Here is a 12,461-nt window from a genome sequence, read left to right on the forward strand (position 1 = left end):
GTCGTGAGTGGTTTCAACACTTCAAGAACGGCGATTTTGACGTCCAAGGTCATGCTCTGTATTTGGTGGGACCAGCTCGGCGTAGTGTATTATGAACTGTTAAAACCGACTGAAACAATTACAGGCTCATCAGTATCGAACGCAATTGATGCGTTTGAGCCGAGCATTGAAAGACAAACGGCCGCAATACAACGAGAGACACGATAAAGTGATTTTGCAGCATGACAATGCTCGATGATTCCCCGTTCTGATTGGACGTGGGCATTCACGTGATACAATTTGCCATTCTCTCCCTGTGAGCCTCTCTATCATTTACATATGTTGATTTTATTTTGTGGACTGGCGTTGGTATTTTAATAAAAGTCCCATCAATGCATCCAAAAACTTTTGGAAATCCTGCAATCTTCAATTTTATTAAGTTTTTTATTTTTGGAATATTACGTTTTTCGTTTACAAATAAAAAATCATCATCATTACTTGATGACAACGAAAGAAGAGTATTACTTGCATCATTCTCATTTATGAATATGTTCCAAAATTAATTGCCAGTACTGAAAATCTATAGTGCACGTAACATAAACTATAGCATTTTCAGTATTATTATTGGCAATAAATTTGGAACACAATCATATCAATTCCTGCCATATTTTGCGCGCAATCGATACCGTTCGTAGTAGATTTTTGCACGAAAGTGCGAAAACTCGGCACTAGATTTACCAATGAAACAGCGCACACGATTTTCGGTCCTCAGTACGAAATTCCTAATGAAACACACAGTTCGCGCTTAATGCACACTCAATGCGCATCAATTCTCCCAATGAAAAACGCTATTAGAAAGAGATTCTGTCCAACTGCACACACATATTAGGTGTACAACTTTGCTTCCGCCGTTTTCCTATAGATGACTTTAGTGATAAGTGGTGGTCGAAATAAATAGATCATAGACGTCATACAATAAACTTGGGCATCTGTCAACATAGAAACATTAGTCGATTTGTGTCTGCATCATAAAGTTATTCTCGATTGAAAATGTCAGTTTACGAGCCAAATTCTCGTCATTTGCGGGAGGTTTTAATTTTTTGCTTCAATATGAAGAAATCTGCGGCTGAGGCTCATCGAATGCTCTCAAATACTTATGGTGAGGCCGCTATTAATGAAAGAACGTGTCGTGAGTGGTTTCAAGAACGGTGATTTTGACGTCGAAGACCGGCAGAGCGGTGGAAGAGAGGTTTTCGAAGATGCAGAATTGGAGGCATTACTTGAGCAAGACTCGTGTCAAAATCAAGAAGAATTGGCACGATCATTGGGAGTGACTCAACAAGCCATTTCAAAACGCCTCAAAGGCATGGGAATGATTCAGAAACAAGGAAATTGGGTGCCGTACGAATTGAAGCCGAGAGATGTTGAACGGCGTTTGTTTGCTTATGAACAGCTGCTTGAAAGGCAAAAGAAGGGATTTCTGCATCGCATTGTGACTGGGGACGAAAAATGGATTCATTACGATAATCCCAAGCGCAGAAAATCATGGGGAGTTCCCGGCCATGCTTCCACGTCGTCACGGCCAAACCGAATATTCACGGCTCCAAGGTCATGCTCTGTATTTGGTGGGAGCAGCTCGGCGTAGTGTATTATGAACTGTTAAAACCGACTGAAACAATCACAGGTGATCGATATCGAACGCAATTGATGCGTTTGAGCCGAGCATTGAAAGACAAACGGCCGCAATACAACGAGAGACATGATAAAGTGATTTTGCAGCATGACAATGCTCGACCCCATGTTGCGAAAGTGGTCAAGACATACTTGGAAACGTTGAAATGGGAAGTCCTACCCCACCCGCCGTATTCTCCAGACGTTGCTCCCTCTGACTATCACTTTCGATCAATGGCACATGGCTGACCAGCACTTCTGGTCTTATGAAGAAGTAAAAAATTGGATCGATTCGTGGATAGCCTCAAAAGATGACCAGTTTTTTCGACGCGGGATTCGCTACCCGAAAGATGGGAGAAAGTAGTGGCCAGCGATGGACAATACTTTGAATCATAAATGTATAACCAGTTTTTTACAATAAAGCCTCGAATTTCGGAAAAAAACGGCGGAAGCAAAGCCTAATATAATCCATTCCATCATGATCCTACTCTCACCAGTGATTTATATTCGTATTCATAGTCCTTCTTTGAGGATTGAGGATTCCTAATTTTTCATTTCACGTTAAAGTTTCATAAACCTTCCTTGACCAAACAAGGAGCTTTATTAGCTTCCTTTTCTCGAGGGAAATTACGAGTTTCCTTCCTCGAGGAGGAGATGCAACTTTCATAATCAAGCAAATTTTTAAATTTAGTTCGTCTGTTTTGATCGCTTTTAATTTAGATCTATCGCATCGATAATTATTGTTGATAATTAGCTTTTTGTCGGAAGTAAACTGTGCCAAAAGCATATTTTCCTTCTTCATATAATAAGTATTATATTATGATGAAATTCGATTGGAAGCACTGATGCATATTAAAGCCGTTGTATATTGATTTAATTTGAGTATAAAAATAAAATGCAAATATTTCGAATTACATATTTTACCTAACAGTACAGTAAAATATATTGAGTATTTCACAATTTAATCGATTTCTATGTTTATTTATGAATATATCTTTATGTTATTTTGTATGTACGATGATATTGTACAGTGCAGTGAGTGCATCCAATCAAATTTGCTATTAGTTTTATTTTTGTCCATTATTGTTGCAAAATGTTTAATTACGACTTTATTTAATCAACAATGCCTTTATAACCTTTATTATTCGTAATTCACGATATTAGATTTGCATATATTATATATTATGACATGCTGCCTTCAGTAGATTACTAAAATTCCTAAAATATTACTTCTTTTGGAAAGGCAGATCCATTTATGAAACAAGATTTTAGAGAATCGAGGAATTCTTCATGGAGACTTTCTCCATTCTTAAAATAAAGAAAGACTATAAATATAAATTAGGATGTATTTCGAACCGAGTTAGTTTAGCTTATTCTTTTTCCTAGATGTTGATAATCCCGTAACTAAAGTTCCAAACGGCCGTCAAAATAACATCTGTCCATACATGTAAAATTTTTTCCCGAGTTGCAGCTCACGAACTTGCTTTTATTTTCTTTTTATAATTATTTCACGAGTCTGTGAGTTGTAACTAGGTCATAGAGGTAATTATCGACGTTTAGGCCCAGTTTCACAACGCACGGTTAATTCTTAATCGAGGTTCAACTTATTCTCAGACATTGTCTCTTTCTAATTCTAGAATTGAAAAGAAATGAGAAACAAATTAAATCTCAGTTAAGAATTAACCATGAGTCGTAGAACTGGGCCTTATCAAGCTCCAATTAGCTTAACCAGTCTAGTAATTTTGCAAGATTCCAACTGAAACAGATATCAGAGAGAAAATGCAAAAAGAGAAATTATAAATATAAATGTATTAACTCTTCAGTTCGTATTTTTTCTCAGACATCAGCTTCAGTTGATCTTCAGAATCCTGTAAAGTTACTAGACTGGTTAAGCTAACTTTGATAAAAGCCCTAAAAATTAACCGTCAATTGTGGAACTGGGTCTTAGAGAATCCCATTATTTACTTGAAGTACTCAATTTTAGAACAGTGTTAACAACTAACAACATTAAAGGAATTACTTTCTTTCTTTTATTTTTTAATAATGGTATATATTTTTTTAATTGAATTACAAAATATATCATAATGGTAATATAATATTAAATATGACACTCTATGTCTTATCAAGATTCACAAAAAATTGAAAATTATATAGTTATAAAAAGAGTAGGTCCCACCGAGATTTGAACTCGGATCGCTGATTTCAGAGTCCAGAGTGCTAACCATTACACCATGGGACCTTGGTGTCGAAAATTTTTGCTCGATATTACTTTCTTTAACAATATACAAGGTATTTCACTTAAGACCAGGCCATCCGAATAACACCTAGTTTTGAAGATAAAAAGAAATGCTTGAAATAAAGTTGTTAGTATCGAGAGGAGCATCATGTGATGATAAACATTTTTTAAATAAATTAAACAATGTAAAATAGGGATAAGAATCACTCTGGATATTATGTGAGTAACAATTTATATTATAATATTATTATAATATTATTATAAACAATCTGAAAATTTGTACAGACGTTTCGAACTCTAGCGGATCATTTTCAATGTTAAAAAAATAAATTTTAAAATGTTACCGGTATCTATGTAAGATGTTCAAAAATTAAAATATAACAAGCGCATATTGTACTCGCATGTTGGTAAGAAGAATAATGGCAAGATACGATCTGGATTTAAGCAGCTTCGGAACGTGATGTTAATCGATTCCAGAAGTCACATAATAATCGTATGAAGTCTATTATCTTATGATATCTATCGTGAACTTCTCAAATTTACAACAGGTTGATACAGTGAAATCAATACAAGATGGATGTTACATGTTTCTCACGCACGCACGCACACACGTTCCTTTTACAACTGCTGATTAATATTAGATCATCCAAAAAATTGAAAAAATTGAGTACTACAAATTATTATAAAATTCAGCGATATCAAATGGGTCTTAATACTATAGAACTTTGAAACGTAATGCTAGAACATAAACATTTTTTCCCAAGTGGAGGCGCTTAGGAAATTTGAAGGTCATTTTGTTTTTTTAAATAGAATTATATGAATTTTTGTACATAACTTGATTGCTCTAATTATTCTACATATAAAAATATTGTAATGATATCGAAAAACCAATAGGTTACGAGATATTTTATTCTGGCACATATTGACATAAAATATTAAATAACTTATAAATTATTAATTTTTTGATAATTACCTTAATACTTTTATGAACAGAATAATGAGATGAATCAGTTAGTAGAAAGAAAATTAATTATTGTGTATAATTCAAATAATAAGTTTTTATATACAATAAGAGATATTTTATAAAATTATTAATTTAAATTAAAATTATTAATAACAATTTTAAGAGAAGTGTATTAATAAAAATATATAAGAACTATTTCACATCATATACATGTGACATTTATTTATCTATATATCGTCTTTACAAAATGTAAAATGTAGTATTGTTATGTACATTTACAAATTTGTCAGTGAGTTTAGTTGATTTGTTTTCTTTTTTTCGAGTTTTATATTTTACCGAGTTGTTCTTTTTATTATTATCAATACATTTTACTCGTTTTTCTGAATTTAACATAATTATATTAATATTTTCTTCATTTGCTAAATTTTCTTCCTTAGAGATTATCTAAAAAAATTTTGTACTTTATATATTATTTTGAAAATACAAATTTATTATATCAATAACATATAAGATAATAGTAAACAACAATTTTTATAAAGTAAATCTTCATGCATATATAAAAATTACGCAACTGTTATAAAAAATATTACCTTATTTTTTTGTATTGTTGCATATTTCGAGAAGATTGTATTTTTTGAATTTGTAGTAATGAGGAGCGACAGAGAATAAACAAACCCCACGTATTACTTCAACAATCACAGCTATGTCTGGGTTTTTCAAATCTGCTTTATTACCTGGATTTTTTTTCAATATTATTTCTGCCAAATCTTCAATGATTTCGTCTCTTTTAATGCTGTTATTACTGCGACGACTAAAATGTTATTAACTTTATAAATAAAATATCATTATATTTACCAGGATTGATAAATACAAAATACAACCAGTTAACTTAACCACTTACTTAAACACAATGCTGAATGTTTTAGGCTCTTGAACAAAATATTTTTCAAATAATTCATTTGCTTTTGTCTTTATATTATCCATATATGCTTTGCAAACAACCTCAATTGGAAGTAACCTTAATAAGTATCTAGTACATTGTTCTTTGGTTGTATCTAATTTAGAAACAATTTTGATAACCAATTCTAATGGATTTGATAAAGTACTTGTTATAAAAATCATATTTTTAACACCTGTATCTACTACCTATATGGAAAATAATGATAATTGTAAATGTTATCTCAAAGAAAATAACTTCATTAATGTTAGTCAATATGACAAATGTACTTGAAATTTTCGAGAAGACAATGACATCTTATGTTCAGTTCTAAGTTCATTGATTTCTTTCTCTAAAACAATTGATATGTCATCATCAATATCCTCTATAGATTTATCAGTTTCCTTTTTATGGAGTGTGTTTGTTGATGTTTCAGATTTCTTAAAATGAAAAAATAAAAATATATTCATAATAATTAACAGCAAATATTTACAAATATTCAATATATTTTGCTTTACATAATTAAGTACCTTATGTATTTCCGATTTTTCATCTGCAAACAAATTGAGCAATCTATAGGCCTCAGTAATGCAGCCTCTCTCATGAAAGTTGCATGTGCATAGAAATCCTGTCATACCGGGTTCCAACACAAATTGTTTACGTTTCTTAGAATCCTTACGATTCGCGACATATCTGTCATTCCTTTTTCGTGTATTTGTTGCACTGTTCATTTGCATTTATTTTATATTTACTTTCTTCCTTTAATTTCTATCTTGAATCAGAATAAAAATCTCACATTTATTTATCTTTTTCGTACCGCAAAAGAAAGTCTTTGATAATATAATGGCTGCGTTCGGAAATCATTTGGAAACGTCGCTCGGATGCCTCCGATGTGACGTTTCCGAACACAGCCAATATAAGGAATATAGGCAGTGTTCATCAGTTAATTCTTATTTTAAGATAGTTTTAAGTCGCTAATGTGGCCCTCTGATTGGTTCATGACAACTTAAGACTATATTTAAGAGGGATCGATTGTGTTTCTTCAAATGAGGTGAAAATTATAAAAGTGAGCAAATTCACTAGATTCACTTATTCAATTATTTCATAATTTAATTGATCAATACCTAGTAACCTTTCCTCACTTTGGTAATTTTCATCTATCAAAATCCACAATCCTCCAAGCCAGTTTTAAATATAAGATCCGACTATGAATCTAAATGTAAATATCAATCTAAATGTAAATATGTCCGATATCCAATAAATGCATCCAGAAGCATGCTCATTTCGTGCATTTAAACGTGGTCTAGAATATCAACGAGATATGCGGGATTCACACTTGGGTTGTCTGGAAAGTTCGTGTGAATTTCTCAACAGATGTCGTTCGAAGGCGAATATCATATGTTTATGTCAGATGCTTTCATTTATTTTGATTAGACATTTCAACGCATAATTAGTGATATTAATTATCCCAATAAATTAAAAACTGTACTTGAAATCAGCGACGTGTATCGTATGACATTTTACAATCAATTAGAAAGCAGAATTTTATTTTGTAACGATGGCCTAGTTTCCACCATTTAAAAAGGATCAGAATGAACCAACCAATTACAGTCGAGCATTCCCCTGTCGTTCGACTGATAGGGAAATACTCGATTGTAGTTGGTTGGTTTAAACCCTTGGTTAGGTAGATATGAAGCAAAATTCTGTTTTCTGATTGGTTGCAGAGCATCGTACGATGCACGTTGGATCCAGTGTAAATCTAATACTACTAAAGATAGTAAACGCTTATGGAAATTCGCATGTCTATTAAAATTTAAGTGATTAAGGTCTGGTTGCACTAACGTTACTTTGACTTTAAGCAAGGCTTAAACCTCTCTCTGTCTCGTTTTAAAGCGAAAGAAAGACGGAGATAGAGAGAGTTTTAAGTTTTGCTTAAAGTCAAAGTAACGTTGGTACAACCGGTTTTGGAATAAGAAACTGGAACTTTAAAATTATTAAACGGACACGTTTTACAAAGCTTGAATACTTTTTATAGTAAAGATTGAAAATTATCTTAAATTTTGATAAAAATAAACTCAATCTTGTGAAATCTTTTTCCCGAAAACGGGAAAAAGATTTCACAAGAAAAAAGCGTCGATCTACCCCACGAACTGAAATATTAAATTAAAGTTGATAACTATTAAGGTTAGGAAATCAGTACAAAATTTATCTTTTTAAAAAAAGATAGAAAAAGGCGTTAGGAGTGCATTCTTCAGTTCTTTGGACAAAAGTACTAAATTAATTATTATGTACTAAATTAATTTATATACTGTTTATATAAGAAAATCTTAAATACTACAAAATGCATGAGATATTAGTATACACTTTTTTAAAAAAAAGTAAAAAAGCGCTGTAGATATACGCTCTGCAAAAAAAATTTTTATTAATTTAAAATATATGATAAAACCTAAGTGATAGATATTTTTGTATCTATTAAAATCCCATAAATAAAAATTTTACTTAATTTGAACGATATATTGTACATCAGGTATATAAAATATCTGATATCAATAATTAGTACTACATTATAATCATTAAAAATTGTTACCTCAATCCAAATCATATATAAATCTTGAATACAAAACTCTATTGTACAAAATTAAAAAATGAATAATAATATAAAAGAGGGTTACAAGGTAAGTCTAATACAAATTTTTTTTTAATAATATAAATAGTTAAATTATAAAAAACAATGGTCTATAACAAACGCTTTATTCGGATCATTTTCAATGTTAACAAATTTGATTATGAACTTACTTACAATATAAAAATATATCTAAATAAAAAGACATATAAATTAAAAGGTTTGTAGTATTTAAAAAAATTAATAATGTCTCTAAACCCTAGGTTATCGCAATATATAAACGCTGTGTGTGAACCTTCCAATATTTGGAAATAATAATATAAATATACAATCTTCATACGCATCCAATATCTTCAAATAAGTAATAAACTTAAACGAAATTTGTATTGAACGATATTTTGTTAAAAATATTAGGTGTACAACTTTGCTTCCACCGTTTTCCTATAGATGGCTTTAGCGGTAAGTGATGGTCGAAATAAATAGATCATAGACGTCATACAATAAACTTGGGCATCTGTCAACATAACCCCATAGAAACATTAGTCGATTTGTGTCTGCATCATAAAATTATTCTCGATTGAAAATGTTAGTTTACGAGCCAAATTCTCGTCATTTGCGGGAGGTTTTTTGCTTCAATATGAAGAAATCTGCGGCTGAGGCTCATCGAATGCTCTCAAATACTTATGGTGAGGCCGTTATTAGTGAAAGAACATGTCATGAGTGATTTCAACGCTTCAAGAACGGTGATTTTGATGTCCAAGGTCATGCTCTGTATTTGGTGGGACCAGCTCGGCGTAGTGTATTATGAACTGTTAAAACCGACTGAAACAATCACAGGCGATCGGTATCGAACGCAATTGATGCGTTTTAGCCGAGCATTGAAAGACAAACGGCCGCAATACAACGAGAGACACGATAAAGTGATTTTGCAGCATGACAATGCTCAACCCCATGTTGCGAAAGTGGTCAAGACATACTTGGAAACGGAAAAATTTGAAATGGAAAGTCCTACCCTACCCGCCGTATTCTCCAGACGTTGCTTCCTCTGACTATCACTTGTTTCGATCAATGGCACACGGCCTGGCTGACCAGCACTTCCGGTCTTATGAAGAAGTAAAAAATTGGATCGATTCGTGGATAGCCTCAAAAGATGACCAGTTTTTTCGATGCGGGATTCGTATGCTACCCGAAAGAGAAGGTGGGAGAAAGTTAGTGGCCAGCGATAGACAATACTTTGAATCATAAATGTATAACCAGTTTTTTACAATAAAGCCTCGAATTTCGAAAGCCTCGAATTTACTTTTACTTTTTATTGTGAGAGAAAGAAAAATTGATATATAATTGATATATAATACTAATCTTTTAATGTTATTTTAAATGATAAGAACAATTCTAAGACGTTATTCTGCATATTAATTTCAAATTATATTTTTCTTTTCCAGACTTAACCGCTGATGTCATCATGAGACTAAATCGATTTTTTGATGTGTTGATGGAGAGGATACGCCGAGGGATATTGACGAGACTGGAAATCGGCTGAAAAGAGGAATGAAGATGATAATGATAATGACATCACTTTTATGATAGAGCAGCGGCGAATTCAACATTCATAAAAAATATGTGATAAAATATATATAGATTTAAATAAATAAATAAATATATTGTATACATTTAGATTAAAATAAATGAATAAATATACATATATAAATTAACTCTGTCTTCAAAATTATTTATTCTCTCTATCATTCCTTTCTATCTGCGGCATCGTATTACGCGCGCGATATCATTATGCGCGACACCATCACGCGTGACCATACCATCGAGCTCTCTAAAATAATAATAATAGTTATATTTTGATAGAATAAAAAATATTTCTGCATAAATAATCGCATGGAATAAACTGAAAGGAAGATTACGTAAGAAAAAGATGGCGACACATAAGAGATGGTATACATGGTAAGTATAGTCTGCGGTGGGGATCGCATTCGGTGATGGCGGCGGTGGAGACCGGCGGATCGCACCCGGCGACCATTGACCTCATCACCGCACATCCCCGCTACATAATCTCCCGCACCCAGGACATCCTCGTTTTCTGCATCGCAACATCATCCATCGCGATATTATTCCCCCGCAGATTCTTGTGCACTATGACGTCATCCTTTCTCTCCTTCCCCCTATGATCTCGCCCAGTGACATCATTCCTTCCTCTCCCTGCATCGCGGGTAACCCCTTATCTCTCACTCCCCCTCCTCCTTCGGAGTTCTTGAATTAGAACCGGCCTTATTATCCTACTAACACCATCTAAAATTGTGTTCTAATATATATATATATATATACGAGGTGAGGAAAAATATGGAAACCTACTATACATATGTATTTAGCAGAATCTATAACAATAAATTACATTATGTGTATCACCAGTCACAATTATAAGTATAATTATATAATTATAAATATAATTATATAATATTTCATGTCAAAGGCGGAAAATGTATTATCTTAGAACTCTATACTTGAATTTTTCATAACGTGATTAAAAAGTAAGATATTGAAGTAAAAAAAAAAATTTTGTAGAGGATGAACAATACATTCATAACTTTTGATTATAATTTCAAGATAACATTAATCTTTTTTTTATAAAAACATTTTAAGCATCACAAAAGCCATTTTTACACATTAAATCAATTATTTCAAAAACCTGACGTGCTGAAATTTATCATTTTCAGCATCCAAAAATTTATAAGAAATATCTTATCTAATTAAAAGAAATATTTTTTAAATTAAAATTATTTTTATTCATAATTTGTGTATATAACAAATCCATTTATCGACACCACGATTTTATCGATAGTGTCGAAAATGTGATACGTAGTTCACATCATTTCAATATATAATTGATAACATATAATTGATGTTGGTGCTGCTATCGTACGATGGTTTTCGCCTATCACGCAAAAAAGGCCGTCATCGCCTCTCTCAGGTTTCTTTCTGGTGTAAGACATAGCGTTAAGGTCTGAGCACAAGAATTGTCGTAACATTTACTTAGACTTAAGTTGTAGACGTAAGTAAGACACAAACTTTGGCGTATGACGTACGATTTATTGCCGTCTTTTGGAAACATAAATAGAGCAATAAGGGCAATAAGTTGTCATACGTGAAAGTTTGTGCGTTACTTACGTCTACAATTTAAGTCTAAGTAAGTATTACCCTTACATTGTGTTAATGATGCCGATTCTTAAAAAAAAAGTTGATTTTCGAAATTGATCCATTCTTTTGAATTCGATTCTTAACAATTGATTAATCGGAAAGAATCAATTCAGAATAATCGATTCTTTCGATTCTTTAGCCAGCAATCAGTCAGTTTCCAAAAAAAAGATTAGATTCCTTTTCACTTTTTCAAATTTTTTTTAGCACCTCACAAATAAGGTTAAAATGAATATCAAAATAATGATGTTTATATTATAAATAACAATATTTATATTATGTAGAGGTTTCTTATAATAATTATTATTACATTGTATTTTTTGGTATCATGTACGGTGTAGTGCATTAATTCGCTGATCATAGTAGTTGTCCGACTTATCGATGTTTATTTTTTACTCAAATACTATCAACTTTACAGAAAAACTGCAAAAGACAAAAATCATTTATTTTCTTCTCATAAAACTCTAAGAATTTTTTCAGAATTTTTATCAACTTTTTAGTACTGTATTTTCTTATTTTCGATAAGTCGAGTCGCTAATATGACGAGCGAAGCTAGATCCGAATTAATGCACTATATTGTACATACGTATTAACATCAACTTACATATATTTTTAGTGGATTTAAGTATAAAGTAAGTAGAGGCTCTCATAGGGAGAGAATGGCAAATTGCGTGAATGCCCACGTCCAATCAGGACGGAGGTCATGTGGCCAATTTTTCTCCAATTTCTTCCATGCCTATGGAGTTTTGATGCCCATGTCAATCAGAGGAGACGGGTCACATGCAATTGCCATTCTCTCCCTGTGAAGCTCTCTAAAGCCTATGACATTTACAAAAACATAGCAGTA

General features: G+C 32.1%; 1 protein-coding gene and 1 non-coding gene across 2 annotated transcripts; both read right to left on the minus strand.

Annotated features, from left to right (window-relative positions):
• Nucleotides 1–3,817: 3,817 nt before the first annotated feature.
• On the minus strand, nucleotides 3,818–3,889 carry Trnaq-cug. The gene has a single exon. It is a non-coding gene; the product is annotated as a tRNA-Gln (tRNA).
• A 1,552-nt stretch (nucleotides 3,890–5,441) lies between these two features.
• On the minus strand, nucleotides 5,442–6,518 carry LOC105624902 (THUMP domain-containing protein 1 homolog). The gene is made up of 4 exons (XM_012206246.1): nucleotides 6,292–6,518; nucleotides 6,078–6,216; nucleotides 5,752–5,996; nucleotides 5,442–5,661 (listed from the first exon to the last, which is right to left on the minus strand). Exons 1-4 carry the CDS (start codon nucleotides 6,516–6,518, stop codon nucleotides 5,442–5,444), a joined length of 831 nt encoding a protein of 276 aa, XP_012061636.1.
• Nucleotides 6,519–12,461: the final 5,943 nt, after the last annotated feature.

The sequence above is a fragment of the Atta cephalotes genome (assembly GCF_000143395.1).
Source record: "Atta cephalotes unplaced genomic scaffold scaffold00094, whole genome shotgun sequence".
Classification (NCBI taxonomy): Eukaryota; Metazoa; Arthropoda; class Insecta; order Hymenoptera; family Formicidae; genus Atta; species Atta cephalotes.